The sequence below is a fragment of the Polistes fuscatus genome, unplaced genomic scaffold (genome assembly GCF_010416935.1).
Source record: "Polistes fuscatus isolate 324 unplaced genomic scaffold, CU_Pfus_HIC Scaffold12, whole genome shotgun sequence".
Classification (NCBI taxonomy): domain Eukaryota; kingdom Metazoa; phylum Arthropoda; class Insecta; order Hymenoptera; family Vespidae; genus Polistes; species Polistes fuscatus.
This window is the reverse complement of record NW_025113020.1, coordinates 6,964,007-6,983,476: the sequence shown is the minus strand read 5'-3', so window position 1 is coordinate 6,983,476 and position 19,470 is coordinate 6,964,007. Positions and strand designations below refer to the sequence as shown.

General features: G+C 26.6%; 4 protein-coding genes across 10 annotated transcripts; 2 read left to right on the top strand and 2 right to left on the bottom strand.

The window, feature by feature from the left end:
* Positions 1–2,731: 2,731 nt before the first annotated feature.
* On the bottom strand, positions 2,732–4,608 carry LOC122513361 (protein NipSnap). 2 transcript variants are annotated; one of them, XM_043629681.1, is made up of 6 exons: positions 4,373–4,608; positions 4,087–4,299; positions 3,738–3,917; positions 3,342–3,510; positions 2,968–3,235; positions 2,732–2,897 (listed from the first exon to the last, which is right to left on the bottom strand). In XM_043629681.1, exons 2-6 carry the CDS (start codon positions 4,167–4,169, stop codon positions 2,749–2,751), a joined length of 849 nt encoding a protein of 282 aa, XP_043485616.1. In that variant the 5' UTR covers positions 4,170–4,299; positions 4,373–4,608; the 3' UTR covers positions 2,732–2,748. The 2 variants fall into 2 exon arrangements, with proteins under 2 accessions (XP_043485616.1, XP_043485617.1); XM_043629682.1 differs by having other exon boundaries at positions 4,087–4,290.
* A 1,101-nt stretch (positions 4,609–5,709) lies between these two features.
* Positions 5,710–10,159, top strand: LOC122513365 (microprocessor complex subunit DGCR8). 4 transcript variants are annotated; one of them, XM_043629687.1, is made up of 7 exons: positions 5,710–5,801; positions 6,941–7,397; positions 7,793–7,876; positions 7,964–8,348; positions 8,440–8,717; positions 9,006–9,439; positions 9,527–10,159. In XM_043629687.1, the coding sequence occupies exons 2-7, from the start codon at positions 6,941–6,943 to the stop codon at positions 9,857–9,859; spliced, it is 1,971 nt and encodes a 656-aa protein (XP_043485622.1). In that variant the 5' UTR covers positions 5,710–5,801; the 3' UTR covers positions 9,860–10,159. The 4 variants fall into 4 exon arrangements, with proteins under 4 accessions (XP_043485622.1, XP_043485621.1, XP_043485623.1 ...); XM_043629686.1 differs by having other exon boundaries at positions 6,931–7,397; XM_043629688.1 differs by having other exon boundaries at positions 5,726–5,844; positions 6,931–7,397.
* Positions 10,160–13,337: 3,178 nt separating this feature from the next.
* On the bottom strand, positions 13,338–16,207 carry LOC122513364 (RILP-like protein homolog). Of its 3 annotated transcripts, none has more exons than XM_043629683.1 (7): positions 15,960–16,207; positions 15,246–15,597; positions 15,012–15,153; positions 14,788–14,915; positions 14,281–14,651; positions 14,085–14,183; positions 13,338–13,983 (listed from the first exon to the last, which is right to left on the bottom strand). In XM_043629683.1, the coding sequence occupies exons 2-7, from the start codon at positions 15,555–15,557 to the stop codon at positions 13,860–13,862; spliced, it is 1,176 nt and encodes a 391-aa protein (XP_043485618.1). In that variant the 5' UTR covers positions 15,558–15,597; positions 15,960–16,207; the 3' UTR covers positions 13,338–13,859. The 3 variants fall into 3 exon arrangements, with proteins under 3 accessions (XP_043485618.1, XP_043485619.1, XP_043485620.1); XM_043629684.1 differs by having other exon boundaries at positions 15,021–15,153; XM_043629685.1 differs by having other exon boundaries at positions 15,033–15,153.
* A 109-nt stretch (positions 16,208–16,316) lies between these two features.
* LOC122526661 (ribonuclease P protein subunit p29) lies at positions 16,317–17,688 on the top strand. The gene is made up of 4 exons (XM_043650179.1): positions 16,317–16,415; positions 16,524–16,663; positions 16,783–17,173; positions 17,298–17,688. Exons 1-4 carry the CDS (start codon positions 16,391–16,393, stop codon positions 17,432–17,434), a joined length of 693 nt encoding a protein of 230 aa, XP_043506114.1. The 5' UTR covers positions 16,317–16,390; the 3' UTR covers positions 17,435–17,688.
* The last annotated feature ends 1,782 nt before the right edge of the window (positions 17,689–19,470 follow it).

Below are 19,470 nucleotides of genomic sequence, written 5' to 3'. Positions count from 1 at the left end.
AAAAAAATCATATATTTCTCTATTTAATATAATAATAATCGCAGTATACACACACACACATACACACACACACTTGTTTAATAATTTTATTTTAGAATCTGATTTATAAAGAAGCATTTAGTTGATAGTAATACTTAAAACTCATGAGCTTTAATAATAAAAAAAGAAATAAGATTAAGTCGTATTATGTGTAATGGCATTTAGAATAATGTCGCATTAATTCATTTTGTTCTTTTTTTAAACCTCAGAATTTTAAATAATAAGTTCTATTTTTTTGTTTGTTTGTTTTGACGTTTCTTTCAAAATTATTCTAGCAATAAATTGTTGTTATATTCTTCAAATATCGTAGCACGAGTTTTCTCTCCGAGTCAATTTATACGTACGTACTGAAAAAATAATTTTCTTTTTTTCTTTTAGTGCCGTAATCTCATTTTAATCTACCCAATTATTTTATATAATATAGTTTTCGATATTTTGTAAATACTTTCAAATTATAACGCTAAAAGAAAAGAAAATTCTATGCGAGCAGTGACATAGACTATTAATCATAAGCATATCATTATCAAATATAATTATTATTTAACATTTATGAAAAGCTTGTCTCTTCTTACTTATATCTCTTTAATTGTGATCATTAAGTTTCGACAGTCACACGACATGTTCGCTGCTCAATTTTGAAAATGTAATATTTTAAAAGTTGATACCAATGTTCTAGCATTAAGTTATATACAGGACACACCCTGTATTTTTATATATATATATATATTATCTTATTATTAATTGACACTATAAGTAATGCTTCTATATAAGGAAAAACTTAGCAGCGAATACTTTAAATACAATTTTGGCTTTAACTAGGTAAAATATAATTGTTATTTTTAATAACGTACTTGTTAATTGATTACGCAGTGTTGTAAAAATAAACAAAAAATAAGATATCCATAAATTGCGAAGAGAACGGATGATATAGTAATAGTCACTTCAAGAAGTACGATATAATGGCATTAGATTTAATTAAACATTATGGAAATTAATCTTAAAATCTTGATCATAGATCAGACGATAATCGTATATTATTACTATTACTACTATTATTATTATTCTATTGCACAATCCTGTGCAACACTATTTACAATTAAACAAAATTCTATTGTCATTCTTGTTACATCTCCAAATGATATTTTTATTCTTGAAACAATACAATGATTAATTTTAGTTAAAGCGATGTAATCAAATATTATACCAATTCTTTATATACAAAAACCGTCCATCTCTATTCTTTTAAATAATCAATGTCAATTTCACATAATTCCAAAAAATGTTATATAACAATATTATACGTGTACAGCGTCGGTAAATATTAAATTCTAAATTTAAGACAAAAAAATATTTGACGATAAAATGAAAAACCAGGAAAAAAAGAAAATATAATTATAATTTATTTATCTAATCATTTATTAATGCTCTTAGTTTAGACTCGTGAAGTGGCTTCTACTATAAAACATTACGTTCCTTTATAAAGATTTTTCTGTGTACATTTATAGAAAAAATAATCGAATTGATTTCCAAACTAAAATATAAGATTTTTTCGTTTTCCAAAAACTTCTTTTAAAAATACATCAGCATTGTAAAGTTATTGACAGATCTTATCTTCCAGAACAATATAATACAACAATGCGTCGTACGAATAAAATATGTAAAAATATATTTCATTGTATAACAACAGATCTAAAAAACTAACTAACGTACACTAACGAATGTACATTTAATGCAATAAGTTTTAATAAAATGATCATTATTGATCGCGCATATTCCTTTCTTCTTTCTTTTCTTTTCATCTATACTGATAATTCGATTAAAAATGAAATTAAAATATCGATAATAGAATAGATAAAACAATGCTGGTGTCTATAAAACCATTTCGACTCATATTTTGTATACAGCATCATCAATATTTAAATGAATAAACAAACGATTAATAAACGTATCAAAGTGCTCGAAACGTATAATAATAATATCGTATAAGGATAGACATATAATTTTGTATGTTATCATTTTGATTATTTTGCTATTATATTACCTTTCAATCATTATCTATTAATATTAAATATCAATATATGTTTTCATATTATACGGAAGCATTACATGAATAACTTATACAATTCTATCACATTAAACGGTGAAAAGAAATTTGTAATGAAAGAACGATTTAATTTGATTCCCTTCATTATTGAACTTTTATTAAAAATAAAATGATTTTCTATAAATTTCATTTTATGTTTTACATGTAATAAAATTTAGAAAAATACATTGTATAAATGTAAACGAAATAAAAACAAACAAAATATTTCAATATAATAACAAATGCATAAGAAAATTAATTTTCATTGTTATAAGCACGATAGAAATGTTAAATAAGAAAATAAAATAAAACAATATAAATTCCGATGTAATAAGAGTAATTACTGTATAATTCGTCTATACATAAGTGTTGCGCTTCAACTGATAATTGATAAAATATAATAACTTGCATTTAATTATAGCGATATAATTATAGAATTTGAATTAGTAGCAAAAAATACATTCTGCCAGTTATAATACAACAAAACATTGTAGCATTCAACGGTATGGCGCATATAGATTATTACATTATAACAAATGTTTGTTTTTTTACATTATTACATTGATATAGATAAGTATTAATAAGTGATATTATACAAATGCATTGGTATTTGCAAGAATGATAGTTTATTGTGTCGGTGAAAAAGTAGTTGGGCTTAATATGCGACAATGCATTTCTCTGATAAGAGGTACAGTGTATGCAACGCATTGATCCCACCCAGGTGATCTCCATGCACTTTCGCGAGTATCTTTTCGTGATTGAAGATCTTTATAGCCTGAAAATAAATAAAATAAATTATATTTCCGATTCGAAATAAATTATCCAGGATCCTCCTTTAAACTTACACCAAATGTGATGAACATTGTACAGTCTGCCAATTTGTGAAAAATATCCAGCGAATGGTTCATCGTTGTTACGACGAAAATTAATAGCCTTAGCCCAATTGTTACCCCATTCGATCATCGTACCAGGTTTCAAACTGTAACTTCGTATTTCATATATGTTTGGACCTTTACGTTTTTCTAAAGGTGGCCAATAACTAAATGCCAACAAGTATTGTAAATGACGAGATCTCAAATAATTACCACGTTCCTTGAGTAAGCGCTGATAACTCTGACAATTAAATAAAATAAAACCAAGGTACATATATATCAAAAAATAATTATTAAATATTTTTTTAAAGTAATATTAATTAAGGTAAATAGAAACGATATAATACCTCGTCTTTGGAAAGTAAAAATTGTGCATAATCAATTTGTTCATATCCACCAGTATATTGCCAGAGATGCAGAGCTTGATCCAAGTCACCGACAGCGACCGTCCAAGATCCAACCAATTCGCATTTAAGATCGGTTTTTTTTGAATGTATAAAATTGACATTTTCTTCGCTGGAAATATAATTCAATGGTAAGATCGCATTATGTTTATTTGTTTTATTAAAGACTTATTTGTTAATATTAAAATAATATAATCTTAAAATATAAATAAACAATGAAATATAAAATATATATAATACTTATAAATATTTTATACGATATAAAATAACTCACAAATGGTGATCGGTAAAAAGTATGATAATGAGTCATTAGTTCGAAAGGTCGATGGATGGACTTACTAGTTAGTTAAATATTTATCGATGGAATCAGGACGGATATTATGCGTATGTAAAGCATAAATCACATCCTTGTCAGAAAGCATTCGCGAATGGGATTCCTTGGTTGGTTCGATCTTTCTTACCAAAAGTTTGCTTATCCATCTTTTACTATCCTGTCTTACCAATGACCTTGCCAGAGACCTAAAACATATGATATATGTTGGCTGTTTTGAAAGTATCTTTTTATTCAAACATTTAATCAAAATGAAAAATCAAATTGCGAATTAGATTACAATCGATATCAATATCATTGATTTATTATTTTAGTTTTATCGTTAAATAAATAATCTTGTTATATATATAGTTATACCGGATGTTAATAAACAATGATGTTTTTGGTTTGTCGATAACCGTGACCTGCACGGTTCTGAATCTTCTCAAAACGGCAGCCATTCTTATTGGATCCTCGAAAATAGATATCCACCAGTTTGCATCCAATAAACTTGATTATTATGCTTGTTTAACCTTGTAGTTAAACACGACTCGTTAACGATAATACACTCCGTGAGGCCGCCTAAATACGCTGTTGATTTAGTTTTATTCATAATCTCCATTCGTGATGGTTTCTTTCTACACGGAATGACTGCTGAACTTACGGCCATCGAAATTCTCGCTATCTGATTTATGTTCCTCTCTTATATTCCACGTTTCCTTTCTCTTTCTTTCTTTATTTATTATAATAGTTCTTTCTCTTTCTTGCTAACTTGCTTGCTTGCTTGTTTGTTTGCTTCCTCGCTTGTTTGCTTGCTTTCCTTTCACTCTTATAGCGCGTGCGCCTATCTTCTGCCTAAGTAGGAGCTTGTTATTTACTTTTAACTCTTTTTATATATGTATACATTCTATATATACATTCTATATATACATACTCTTATAATAATCTGATCTAGAGAGAAGGAGAGAGAGAGAATGTATGAATTCAAAGTGGGGAGAATCATATCTCTCATATTACCCCACTTCTTTTCTAAATTTCTTTAACAATTGTTCTTTCACATTTTCTACACTGCATCAATGGTGTTAATATTCTGCAGCTACATTACATGTAGAATAAATATCTGTATTCTACAGTTAATATTCTACAGCGATTTTTAAATATGAATTTTAAACGCTGAACAAGATTCCCATTTCCTTCTTCAATTATTAGGTTGTCTGAAACTAAGATTATGTAAGAGGTACAAATTAATACATGCAATTAGTGCAGTACATATTTATTTTAATTTGTTTATCATACTTAGTCTGATAATGTTTGGATTATTATTCATTTTAAAAATGAATTTTTATCAATTACACATTAAATTATTATTCACATCTTTTTTTTTCTTCTTTTGTTTGATATCATTAAACAATCTGAAAAGTTAAAAAAGGTTATATTATGAGGATCTAAAATTAACAAATATATATAATTAGAACAGTATTTTTATAATTTGTTTTATATTTATTTTTAATGTATCTTACCACAAGCAATTTTGAGAGATTATTTTCACAAATTAATAAGCTTTGTTAACAAATTTATAAATATAATTTATAAATATAAATAATAAAATATATATATTGGATTCTCTATGTTCAAGATTTTAGTTATTTAAATTTGACCGGGAATTTTTTACTACTACGTTAGTTATTGACGATCAAATTTTTAAAGAGGAAACTTATAATTAAATTCCTTTCGATAAATAAAAATATTGAAATAATGTTCTTTTCATAGAGAAAGAATTCTTGAATATTTATTTTCTTTAAGAATATTAATTTATTTAAAATAATTATTTTATGTAAAACCTTAAACCGAATTTATAACATAAGAATTAACCAATCAGATTACTATAATATGTAAGATTAAATTTCCTCTTTTATGTTCTAACCAATCAGATTGTTTGAATACTAAAGTCAAATTGTCTTCTTTTCCAATGAAAGTCAATTAAAAGAAAAAATTATTATACTACAGGCGTAGTCAGTATGTAAAATTTCTTTTCGTGGATCAGTTGCCTTGTTCGATTGTCGACGCCTAGTTAAAGGGGGGATTAAAACAGGGTATAGATTCTGAGTGTTTTTTTGAATACATTTTGTAACATACGTAAATATTGTTAATAATTAATGATAAGTACTAAACATGACATGATAATAAGTATTTACATAATTCCTCGTGCTTGGAATAATATATAGTAAAACTATATTTTTCTTCATAAAAAAATAAAATTATTATTATTATTATTATTATTATTATTTTATTATTATTATTATTATTATAATTATTATTATTATTATTAATATTATTATTATTATTATTATTATTATCATTATTATTACTTTTCTATAAACACAATTTCATAATAACATATTTCTTATCAAAGATATAAAAAGTATAAAAATTAACATATGCAAAAAGATATATAAAAGATCTAAATTATATATTTTCCTTGAAACTATTCTAATTACAATCTTGCAAATATGTAAGTATATTTTATTTGGATTTGAGAATTTTGTATAGTATTATCTTTAATATTTCAGTCAGGAAGAAAGAAAACGAATACTTAATTTTGTTTATACACACACGTATATATATATATATATATATGTATATATATATATATTTACATTTATATAGTATCGGATATAGATTTTGTATTTAAGTCGAATTAAAACTCTAATATTTATTATCAGCCCGCAACCCCAGTTAGTAACAGGTTCAATTTTTTAATGTTGTCCTTGTCTAGCTGTGGGGCTAGTGAACTGATATAATACCTTCAATTATACCTTGATCGTCTCTACTCTAATTATAAGAAACAACTATTTCATATGCAATATACCGTTTGGATATAAAACAGGCCCCAAACTGCTAACACTAATGCAAATGTCCAATTTTCGTTGCCATTTTTCAAATGGTTTCAAATCGATTGGACTTTGGCCTCATTGGTGAAAGTGGTGCGGCCACGCAACAAGCTTGATACTTAGAAGAATGTTACGTTTGGAAGTTATCGTTAGGCTTTAAAACTAATCATTATATCGTTGTTAATTCTTTTGATTTTTAATTTTAAAATATTGTTTATATAATCAAAGATAATATGATCTTTTTACACGCCAAACAAATATCCAAGTAGTATCTTTTTTTATTTTCTTTTATTTTCCATTAACACAATGTATTTATACTTAAAAATTATAGTCTTTCGCAGATGTCTTTTTCAATGGATATCGATAAGGAAGAAAACAGTACCGAAGAGTTCCAATCGGAGATGCAAAGCAACACCGACAAACCAGATTTCATGGATACGAGCTATCAAGAAAAGGACGATGTTCTGTATATCGTGGATACTGCTCCAAGTATTGAGTCTAACATTGATCATAACAGTCATGACAAAATCTTTGATCAAAGTCAATGCAGCGATGCAATGGAAGAAGACAATGTTCATCTTATTAATGCTACGATTGAAGCGGTTAATGGTTTGGAGAGCCAAGAAGTTGAATCTAATGCTGATGATATTGTAACTAATGATGATTTAAGACAATTCGATGTGTTGGATGATCTAGAACGACATCCCGATCAAAATTGTTCAGACATGGACTCCGATACTAACGAGAGCATGGATTCGGAAGTTCCAGATGAAGAAATCGAAGCTATGCTCGAAGAAGGTAATTTTATGAATTATTTGTTCTTTTATTATAAATCAAATTATGTTCAAAATAAAACGAAATAATGATTATTATGTTTTGTAATGATCGTTACTTCTGTATCATTTTCAAATCAGAATTAATGAGACAAAATAAGAAGTATCAGATATTTTATATACGATATAAAAAAAGAAATATAAATATAAATTTTTGTGGATATTTCAAAATTCGCGTAATTAATTAAAATATTAAAAAGAAATGTGCAATTGTGTGCAAAATATAAACGTTTATATCTTGCATCGTAACGGATATTAGTTAATAACAACAGGAGGAAGTAAGATTACTTCTTTTTGTACTTCTGATACAGATCATGTGCTGCTGCCAAGTACCTTTTTTAGTTAAGTATTATGTATTAGGTTTGCCAGAAGAATTTAAAGGGAAAAGGAAAGACAAGAAAGATAGTATGCCGTACGAAGAAAAGGAGAAACTTGTTTTAGATGGTAAGAGATGAAATTTCATAAAATAAAGTAAATTTATTAATATAATAATAATAATAATAATAATGAGATGAATATTATTTCTTTTAGAAATTGGACACAATCATTTTGATGTCTTGCCTGAAGGATGGGTACAAGTAACGCATAATAGCGGAATGCCATTATATTTACATAAACAAAGTAGAGTTTGTACATTAGCCAAACCATATTTTCTTGGTCCAGGAAGTGTAAGAAAGCACGAAGTACCTGTTAGTGCTATACCTTGTCTTCAATATAGAAGAGCATTACACGAAGAGGAAGAAGAAAAAAAGAAAGAAAAAGATCGTGAACCTTCGGCAGAAGTTTGTAGTCTACCAAGTGCAAAAATAGAAACCATTCAAGAAAATCGTGCAGCTCATTCGTTAGACAGCGAACAACTTAGAAATTATTGTCAATCGCTTTTCCGTTTTAAAGCTATCAAAGTTATGAGGTTTCAGTAAGTGAATTTTTAATCTAATTCTTCATTTATTTATTTATTTATTCATTATCAGAAATTTGTGTTAACACAATCGAATATAATTTTGTAGGTCGTGGTCAGCTAGAAGGAAATTTACGAAAAACAAAAAACATCGCAAACAATTGGAACGTCCAACTCTACCCGATGGTACCAAGTTAATAACATTTCCAGTAACAAGTTCAGGGATGACAGGAAATAGTGGTAATATAACAGGAGAAGATAGTGGCGCGCAACGGCCGTCTAAACATTGGATAATGAATCCTTCTGGGAAGAGTTATGTTTGTATACTTCACGAATACGTGCAACACGCGTTAAAGAAACAACCTACGTACAAATTTAAAGAACTAGGTATAATATTATTATATATAATATGTATATAATTAACCCTTCGTCGAGAAATGATGGATTTTATTAATGCTGAAAAATGTTATTAGTTATTCAATATGGTTTCTAGAATATTATCATCTAATTGTTTATATTTTGTTATTTATAATTTTAATTTAAAAGTAAATATAGTTTATCAAACATTGGAAGGGGGCCACCATGCCGATGTTGGGTTAATATTTAATAATTTTTTCATTACTTTTATTTATAACTATTTCTATTATATATTTGAAACAATAATATTAATTACAGAAAATGCAGCAACACCGTATTCTGCAGTAGTCTGCATCAACGACATGGAATATGGAAGTGGTTTTGGTAGTAGTAAAAAACAAGCTAAAGCTAATGCAGCGCGTAAAACTCTTGAAATTTTGATTCCTCAAATGAGAGATAAGATTTCTGGAGAGAATGGTGACAATGGTTCTGGTAATTCTAGTCGTACGATTAAAGCATCAAGAGGTAATTCCGATGCGGATTTATCATTTTTCGATGAGATTACAATAACGGATCCACGGGTGGCAGAATTTTGTGCTAAAACAACCGAACCATCTCCTCATGCAATATTAATTACTTGTCTTCAAAGGAATTATGGTTTGGGGGATATGCACATTAATTATTCTGTTAATACATTGAAACACCAACGTAATGAGTTTACTATGCGCGTTGGAAAACACGAGGCCACAGTTGTAAGTATTTAAACAGCAACAACAACAACAAATAAAGAAAAGAAAAACCGTAAAAATATGAATATTAATATATAAACATTTCTTTAGGTATGTCGTAACAAGAAAGATGGAAAGCAAAGAGCGGCGCAAGCAATTTTAAAATTAATGCATCCCCACATTCAATCCTGGGGCTCGTTGTTAAGATTGTACGGATCGCGTAGCGTTAAATCATTTAAAGAAAAGAAACAATTAGAACAAGAGATAACATTGTTGCAAGGAAAAGCAGCAGTTAATCAACCGAATCATGCAATATTAGGTAAACTTAGACACGAAATGCGTAAACTAGCCGAACAACATAAAGCTATTCAACCTATCGGTAAATTTGTACCATTAGATTTGCCAACAGGTTCTTCAGCTAATTTAAATAATGTAGATTTGTAACGTTACTAGTCAAATTTTAGGAGAATCTTAATCGAAAATCATGTTTAGCAAAAAAGAATTAAAAAGGAAATACATTAGATGAAACGATCATCTAAATGTATTATCAGGAATGCGTGTACAAGTTAACAGTTCTTGTATTATAAACAAATATGTTATTTACACATACTTATATCATTTTTTTTATAAGTATCATTTTTAACATAAACTATTGAATCTTTACTTAGCACATATGTAGTTTATATACATTTTGGCAATGTTTTTTTTTTTTTATATACATAAAACAGTATTATTAATAACAAAAAAGAAAAACAAAAGAAAGAAAGAAACAACTGGGTTTTTTATATTTCTATTGTAACAAATATGTTAAATATAAAAAAACATGTTTCATAAGTACGGGCACATTAAAAATAAAAACGCTAGTCATCGTCAATGATGGTGTAAAAAGTTCGAGTAATACACAATTAATTTAAATATTTTAAATAAAATATAAAAAATATAAATCACAGCGCAATATTTATGAAAAATCAATTTTTTGATTTGATAACAAATTAATAGAAAACGATGAGAGAAAATGAAACTCAATTTGACATACGACAGATAATAATTAATAATTATTAATTAATAGTTATAAAAATAAATGAATATTAAATCGTTCAAATATCGAAAGAAATAATATTCTTACGCAAGCACGTGTCGAACAATGCGAATTGTTTAAAGGTAAACGGCCGAACTGTTAACTGACTCGAATGTTTACAAAAAAAAGTAAACATGCGTATAGAAATAAGGAAATTCGTTGTTCGATCATTTCAGTCGTCCTGTAACCGTTGCCGAGACACGTATTACTATTCCGTCACGCGATAATTCGACAGATCATTAATTTATTTAACAAATTTATTCTTTTATTGTATAAATACCATTTCATTATATTTTTTATCGGAAAACATATGTGACGCGTCGACAATTGTTCACAAAAGTTCTTTTAATTCGTCATCTTGCAAAGAGGTAACACGTTATTAAACGAATTTATTTTTTTTAATCAAATAAATCTATATTTTTTAATATTTTCATTATAAAATGTAATCAATAGACAATCGATTGATCAATTAGTTTTTATCCAAATTTTCTACTTAAATTTATTTTATTAATCAAATATAGAAAACATAAATTTCTTAGTACTTTTATATTAAAAGATAAAAAAAGAAATAATCACAGATCAAAAAATGAAATGATTGTTATATTATAACAAGGCTTTAATATAGGAATTCATTGTTTTCTTATACAATTTTTAATCATTCTTAATTGCTTGTTAGTGTGTTAATATATTATGTTAAAGAATCATTATCTGTGTTAATGTTGAATAATACTACTTTAATAAGCTCAAAACTTTTCAGCCCTCCTCGTTGTAGTATTCAAAACATTTTAGTCCTTTTCATTTTTCATCGTAGTCAATCGAATAATCAATCGTTCATTTTTCAAACGAATTTATTCTTCTGTAAGATCAAATTTATTATATTTTTTGTTATACATATTTTTGTCCTAAAACTTAGTAGAAAAAGCATTCAGCGTGTTAAAAAATATCTTTCCTTCAATGTATTCGTAAAGAATCAACAAATGATCGATCTGTATGTTTCTTTGTAACAGTGTTGTGTCAAAGTTTTCTTATTGTTAGTCCGTGGACTATTTTTTCTTTCGCAAACATTTTGGGGGCCAAAAAAGTATAGATAATCAAAAAGTCAATTAATGTCGCATCAAAAATTAATGCATACTCAAGTTTAAGAATGCCATAACATCATACAATAGCAGCCTATATAAAACGTTTTAATTATTCAATTAGTTTGACATAGATGTTTATTTAAATTTTTATTTAAAAAAAAAGAATTAATTTAGCAGGGTTTGCCACCAGTTGCGCTTGCACGTATCATAAGTATCACCGTTAGATATAAATGCAAATAACATAATAATATTTGAAATTCATACAAAATTTCAATTTTTGTTTGTTCTTGAAATCCTTTCGATTACGATGAATACTAATTTTGATACTATTATAAGGAACCATGAATTAGATATAATAAATGGACAATGAATAATTAATATCTATTTATAACGCAATAATATATAGCTAGGTTTTTTTAATCAATAATCTTTTGGCTCTTTTAAGGTTGATATATATATATATATGTGTGTATATATATATTCTTTTTTAAATGTAAACATTATATAATTATCATCTACTTTATACATATTAACAAATGCCATAAGAGTATTGTATAAATGACTATAGATTAAATTACATTCAACCACGTGTTCTAATTTTCAAGTTGTATGTATGTATATATATATATCAGATATATTAAATACTATACTTTTCAAAAAATGTTATACACAGGTTTTTCATCATATTTATTCCATATACAGACAGTACTGTAACTATGATTTTATATATATATATATATATATTAAAATACTTCTGAATATACAAAATGTTTTATAATACGTGGGACCCAATTCACGATTAAACAAAGGACTCAAAAAAGTTTATACACGAACACGTATTTTATTTATTTAGTTTTATACTCATTTGAAAATAATTGTATATTTTACATCCGTATAATCAATGATACGACTGCAAGCTTGGATATTAAACAGTGGATGATCATTTCAAGTATCTTCTACAAAACTAAACAATAGCCAATTTTATTGAAATGCAAAAATGTTTATATAAATTCTTTTCATTGTTTTTGTATCCCCTGTTCGCTCCTGAAATTTGTCCCAATTATTACAAAACACCCTGCACATATGCAATACCAATTACTTCGTTATTATACTATCGTATAATCTATATGTTTATAAAATGTTTCTTTTACAAATAATAAATATAATAATAATAATAATAAAAATTATAATATAATAAACGTTAGATTATATATAAAACAATCATAGTATAGTGCATATTTACAAAATGTTAAATAAAAGTGCATAGTGTATATGTTACATGTATAACACCGCTACATTTAAACATGTAATGGCACAAAATGTACGTTCTGATTTTCATAATTCTCTTAGTTAATAATATATCAGTGCTAATTATAGATATGTAATTGAAAGATACTTTAACATCCCCGCTGCGTTGTATTCAAGAAGTGCAATCTTTTTTTCTACGCGTCGAATATCTCTAATAAATGTCCATAACTTTTAACGCATCTCTACATAGAAAAAAAAACACAAAAATAAGATAAATAATCGAACACGAATAAAATACTTGGCGCGTGTGTGCATGTTATAAAAAGGAAAAAAAAAATTATATATATATATATATTTAAAACACATTTAAAGAACTAAACTTTGGAAGCAAATTATATTAAATAGTATATAAATCTAAACATATATATATATATATATATATATATGAAGTAAATGAAAATTGTAGAAGATGAAATTTGTTTCTCGTTGATTGAATTCTTATTAAATATTTTTGATGTTTGGATATCGTGTGACAGAAAAATAATGACTATAAAATCGAGCCGTGTAATAAATATATCAATGTAATGCTATAGTTTCTTTTTATAAAGAAAAAGAAATGGAGAGAGAAAATTGGATTTAAAGCTTATTCTCATTTACGTATCACTAAGTATCAAATTACTCAAGTTATTCAATTAAATTTCGCTTTGAAAAGATTAATTATCATTATTTTTTTGTTACATAATTATTATGTATGCATGTCTATCAAAAAACTAACTAATTTCTAAATGATTATGTTACTATCACTTACTTTGTTCTCAATAGTTATATAATAATTATAATAATAATAATAATAATAATCATCAATGATTAAATTAATAATATATATATATATATATCATGACGATTAAAGAAATCTCTAGATTTATAAATGATTTTCTTCTTATTTTTTGTATACGTTAAGTATGAGGAAATCTTTTATCTAATTTTTGAAAATTTGTTGTATAGTCGTTCTTCGTATCGAATGATTTTAAAAAATACATTACATAGATTCATCACAGGTGCTATTACTGGATAGTGCCATTTTTGAAAGACTGGAAAGACTTCGTCGCGGGCTACTACCTCCCAAAAAGCTGCTACTTGACTCGGAAAAGATTTTTCTGAAACTGTAAAGATCAATCGAAGATAGAATACGCGATTAAGTATATGAAAGAAATTCAATGAAATTTTATATTTATGATATACGAAATTATAAATGTATGCGTACAATTTACGAATACCAGACTCAGATGATTTTTTCCAAGGTGCATCATCTGGTTCGTATGGAAGAGGACCTTGTACGGGTGCATCTTTGTCATCTATAGGTCTGTAAAAATAATTAAGAAAGTCATACAAGTTTATCAAAAAAAAAAATCAACGATATAAATAATAATATTTGAAATTAAATAACACGACTAACGTACACTTCTGGTTTTGGTCGATAATATTCTAACTCGTCTTCTAAATCGGATACTCTTGCTTTCAATTCATTTCTTTCATGCAATATCTCTTTTAATTCAGCGGTTGTAAATCTTGGCCTATCCGGATCGTCCAGATCATAAACAGCTTTATTCGTTAAATCGGGACACCCTTGGGATTTAGATAAATCTTCGTTTTCCTTCTTAGCCAATCCAAGTCTACCTCTCAGTTGTATTAATTCCCGATTTTGATCTTGCAATTGCGCTAAAAAATCTGCCCTCTCTTCTACAAGACCACGCGCTTGCATCTGTGCTTGACGTTGCTTCCGCTTTAATTCTCTTCCTACGACACCTAATTTCTCGACTTGTGATGTTAACTAAAAGAAAAAAATTGTCAAGAAATTAAAAAAACATAAAAGAAAAAGAAAAAGAGAAAAAAGAAAAAAGAAAGAAGATTCACAAAAGTGATAGATTATTAGATTCATAGTATAAATCGATAATTGATGCTTTTACATTTTCTATTTCTAGATTTTTTTGCGTTAATTCTCTATCCCTTGCTCTAATTTGATCCCGTTGTTTATCTATCATAGATCTTAAATGTTGTAAAACAGAAACGTCCACCTCTTGGCTAGCCGTAAAACCTACAAATAATAATGCATGTAATTGTCATAATGAAATTAATACGGCATACTTAAATATAAGATATTATTAGCAGTTATGGGGTAAGTGGTTAGTACTTTGTTTACCGCTGTACTGACTATCACTTTCAGATTCCCGTAGAGCTTCTGCCAATCGTCTATTCTCTTCTTGCAATCTTGTTACCATCCCAACTAAATCTCGTGATTCTTGTCTCCAATGTTCTTCGATCTGCTCTAATTCCTAATTTAAAATTAAGATTAAAAAGATCAGATTGTTGTTTCTTTAAATTATACTCGTACAAATACGCATTTATGTATATACATAATAATTACTTTTTCAAATCGTTGTCTATCCTCTGCTTTACCAATTTTATCGCTCTCAAGTTGAATTATTTTAGCCCTTAATTCTTGAACTATAGTATTTTCCCTTTCATTTCTAACGGCTAGATTTTCAAGCAATTCTAACGCGTTTATTACTTTCGGCATTAAATTAGTTACAGACTCAACGCCAAATAGATCTATTAGTTTCTCGCACTCCTTTCCTATTTCTGAGGCAACATCGTAGACATCTACTACGGAGACGTCTGATACCACATAATATTCTTCCATTGTAGAATTTTGATTGGGCTTTAGACAAAAAGGCATGGAATAATACTTTTAATGAAAATAGTTTCCTTACATATACCTAATAACAAACAAAAACATAAACAGGATATTTTTTAAATACGTAGTTTGAAAATAAAATTTCATTTTTTTTTTTTCTCTATGCATGCTTTTTTTAAAGAGATACATTTAAATGCAACGATATTGAAAATTATTTTTTAAATACAAGTAGTAGAGATCAATTGCAAGACCTTCATACATTTTTGTCATATTTAATTGGAACATAATCAAACGTTCATTCTATAACAATAAATTATTTGAAATAATAAATTAAATTGACGATTGTCATATAAAGTTTTGTTTTACTTCATGAGTTAATCAAAATTATTCTTAATCGACGAAACGTGATATAAGAAAGATAATTATTTTTACATTTATACGTACACGAAATAATTGTGTAACGTTATTTTATTCCTAATTTTATTTTTTATTGCAAAAACATAATTTGTATCTTTTCTCAAGAGAACAAAGAATATTTCAATTCAACAAGTATAGTAATTCGGTATTCTGCACTTGATGACTAACGTATGTAGTGTCAGTTTCTTTTTTTATATGAACTGTCTAATCCAAGATCTAAACTTGAGCATGACGAGGTTAAATCTTTTATCGCGCTTATCTTCCGATTCTTCTGATTGGTTAATTCTTTCGAGAGTATCGATGTAGACATAATCGATATTATCGCGATTATTTTCATATTTATTTATCTTGGGTTGGCAGCATTGAATCGGATCCATATTTTTTTTCTTTATGTTGGTATGTTGTGTGCGTAATGAATCGAACGTTTGAATAAACTCGAAAGGATTTTTATAATAAATATGACAAAAATGGAGAAGGAATCTCGTAAGTAGTGAAATAATCTAATAAAGATTTAAATTAAAATAGATATATGAATATAAATGTATATCAATTTAATATTTATTATAATATTTATTTTATGTTTGTTTGTAGGTAATGTTTGTTTACCCTTATCGGTAAATTTAACAAAAAGTGTTACAACCGATAAAAATAATGAAAAATTTATCTTATCCTTCCTACAAAACCTATTACCACCCGCGGATAGGAAAAATATTGCGGACGAATTGAGAAAGGTTTTAAAATTTATATTATTTTTTTATAGATATAACCTAAAAATTGTCTCTATATGACACTTGTAATATTTGCAGTTAAACTTAATTATTTTCTATGTTTTTTCTCTTGTAATATTTAGAATTATATATTTAGTAAAATTAAATCTAAAACCAAGAAAAATATTAAATTGAGAAAAAAATATTTAACCTCGAGAAAACGGATAGCACTTGGATTGGGTAAAATTATTAATAAAAGGGGTTTCAAATATACAGATTTATTGCCGCTTCATGAATTATGGTTGAAATATATACAGAGCGCTTTGGGTGATAATTTTTCTTTCAATGCGTCTTATAAACCAACCGATAACAATTGGGAGACAATTAATAATCAATTAATAAAAGCCGATTTTCATGGTGCTAAAATTGCGGTAGTTAAATCTAAATGTCCTAGTTTGGTCGGTATTAATGGTATTATCGTGCAAGATACTAAGAATACTTTCAGAGTATGCTGTACAGATGATGTCATTCGCAGTGAGTGTTGATATATTATATTTTTATTAGTGAATAATTAATAGTATTGTTATTAGAATACTAATCGTGTTTTATCGTTACAATGTCTTATAATGAATGAACATATTTTATTTCCTTATTGTAGCTTTACCAAAGGAATCTATAGTAATAAATGTTTACTTACACAAACTAACGCTGCAAATATATGGGAAACAGTTGTCCGTAAGACCTATTGAAAGAACAGTTAAAAAATTTAAAAACGTATGTACCTTGACATTATAAATAAGCTCCAAAGGTGTATATACAATGCATCAAAAAGTATGCACGAATTATAGAGAAATCGTTCTCGTTAAAACAATACTTGAAGCAATTTTGTATAATTTGATCTCCATTTAAAAATATATGATATAATAAATATACATATGTGTAAATATGTATATAATTATTTTTATAGAAAATTAGGCATAAAACAGACATGTTCACAAAAACATCTATTATAATAGCTGTTACAATAATAAGTTATTAAAATACTTGAAGCGTGAGCATTATATTTCTACATTTCAACTATTTTTTGTTCTTTCTTTCTTTCAGAGAACATATTCATGTATCTAATAAATAATATATTCTATATTTTACTAATTCAATTTTTTTTTTTATTATTTTTATTTTTATTTTTTTCATTTAAATTTCATATCTATATATATTCTACTAAAATGTATAATTTTTAAATATACATAATAATGATTAGCCCATGCCACTGTTATGCGCTATGAGCAAAATAATAAGGCAATTTTTTAATAAAGATTGCTTTTCATTTAAAGTATCATCTCATCATCATCGTCATCGTATGAACCTTTTCTCATTTGCCACAAAATTACAATTCCATTGGATTTTTTCTTTTTTTTTTTGGCGCATGGACTTTTATATCATTTGTTACAGTTAGAATTATTTTATTTTTTTTTTCTTATACCATTCACTCTGATATAGAATATGATATATAATATGTATATATATATATATATATATATACTACTTACATGTTACATTGAATTAGCATTACAGTATATAATTATATATATATATATATAATTATTAACCAATCTTATTTTCAATTCAGTATATTCAATACTCGATCAAAATGAATAATAGTAATAGTAGTAATAATAATAATAATAATAATAATAGAATGTTATGATACTAATACTATAATAATCCCCCATTCTAGTTAGCACGTTAAATAAACATATGAAATGATATATAATTTGTATACAATTTAATTGGAACCATTAATTTTTAGAAATGTGTTAGATGTTCTCATTCGTATAACTGATCGACTTATGTTAGATACTTAACGCATCTTCCTAAATGTTTAGATATCAAGCGAAAGTTATACAATCATCGAATTGTAAATAAAGAAAAGAGTAATATCTTATTGTTAATATTAATTAACATTTAAATACATTACATCATCTCTCTCTTCAATATTTAATCTTTTAGATATCTTCTCCGAGAACTTTCGCTTAATATCTTCTATGAGTATATAACGAGTAAGTTTTTTTTCTTTTTAAGATATTACAATGATAATCTTAATGATTTATGAAACGCAAAGAATGTCGGAACCGTGAGATGTCTTATGTCGTTGAAATAGATCTTTCAGGAACATACAAACATATATTAAGATGTATCAGAAATACAGATGCATAGAAATAGATTAGAATTCACATATTATACATTTAATCGGATATTAATTGTTTTTTTTTTTGTACATACAACAAAAGTCAATCTCAACAAGTTTAATATGCCATGATTAATTATTGAAATTATTTTAACTACATTATATATATCCTTGCGATCTCGTTTAAAAAACTATACTCATCACACGTTCTCTCTCTCTCTCTCTTTTGTTTCTTCAATTAATTATAAATATACTACGAGTGTAACAATATATAAATTGAATATTTAAATAAAATTTTCAAAAAAGTACTGTGATGATAATAGTAAATAGTAATCTTTCCATGCATGGGGAATAAGTAAAAAGAAGAAAAATCTGTTTAAAAACTTGGCAATTCACGCGACGAATAAAGAAATAATATCGGCTTAATTGTATTTTTTTTTTTTCCTTTTTTTTTTTTTTTGTTTTACTATTATACTTCGCGTCGCATACATAAACACATCGACGATTTTAATTTTCTATATCCTTCGTGTATTATTATTTATTACCATCTTTCTCGGCCAGAAATAAAAATGTTTGTATATAATAATAATAGTAATGATAATATTAATAAACAGATATGTTAATATACAATCGAATAAATATA

Excerpts from the sequence above, each read along its gene's own strand:
- LOC122513361 (XM_043629681.1), bottom strand. The coding sequence starts at position 4,169 with ATGGCTGCCGTTTTGAGAAGATTCAGAACCGTGCAGGTCACGGTTATC. Across the intron at positions 3,918-4,086 it reads TCATTGTTTATTAACATCCG|GTCTCTGGCAAGGTCATTGG; the intron begins GTATAACTATAT and ends CATATGTTTTAG. Across the intron at positions 3,236-3,341 it reads TTTTACTTTCCAAAGACGAG|AGTTATCAGCGCTTACTCAA; the intron begins GTATTATATCGT and ends TTTAATTGTCAG.
- LOC122513365 (XM_043629687.1), top strand. The coding sequence starts at position 6,941 with ATGTCTTTTTCAATGGATATCGATAAGGAAGAAAACAGTACCGAAGAG. Across the intron at positions 7,877-7,963 it reads GGAGAAACTTGTTTTAGATG|AAATTGGACACAATCATTTT; the intron begins GTAAGAGATGAA and ends TATTTCTTTTAG. Across the intron at positions 8,718-9,005 it reads GTACAAATTTAAAGAACTAG|AAAATGCAGCAACACCGTAT; the intron begins GTATAATATTAT and ends TATTAATTACAG.
- LOC122513364 (XM_043629683.1), bottom strand. The coding sequence starts at position 15,557 with ATGCCTTTTTGTCTAAAGCCCAATCAAAATTCTACAATGGAAGAATAT. Across the intron at positions 15,154-15,245 it reads ATAGACAACGATTTGAAAAA|GAATTAGAGCAGATCGAAGA; the intron begins GTAATTATTATG and ends ATTTTAAATTAG. Across the intron at positions 14,916-15,011 it reads TCAGTACAGCGGTAAACAAA|GTTTTACGGCTAGCCAAGAG; the intron begins GTACTAACCACT and ends TATTATTTGTAG.
- LOC122526661 (XM_043650179.1), top strand. The coding sequence starts at position 16,391 with ATGACAAAAATGGAGAAGGAATCTC. Across the intron at positions 16,664-16,782 it reads TTGCGGACGAATTGAGAAAG|AATTATATATTTAGTAAAAT; the intron begins GTTTTAAAATTT and ends TGTAATATTTAG. Across the intron at positions 17,174-17,297 it reads TACAGATGATGTCATTCGCA|CTTTACCAAAGGAATCTATA; the intron begins GTGAGTGTTGAT and ends TCCTTATTGTAG.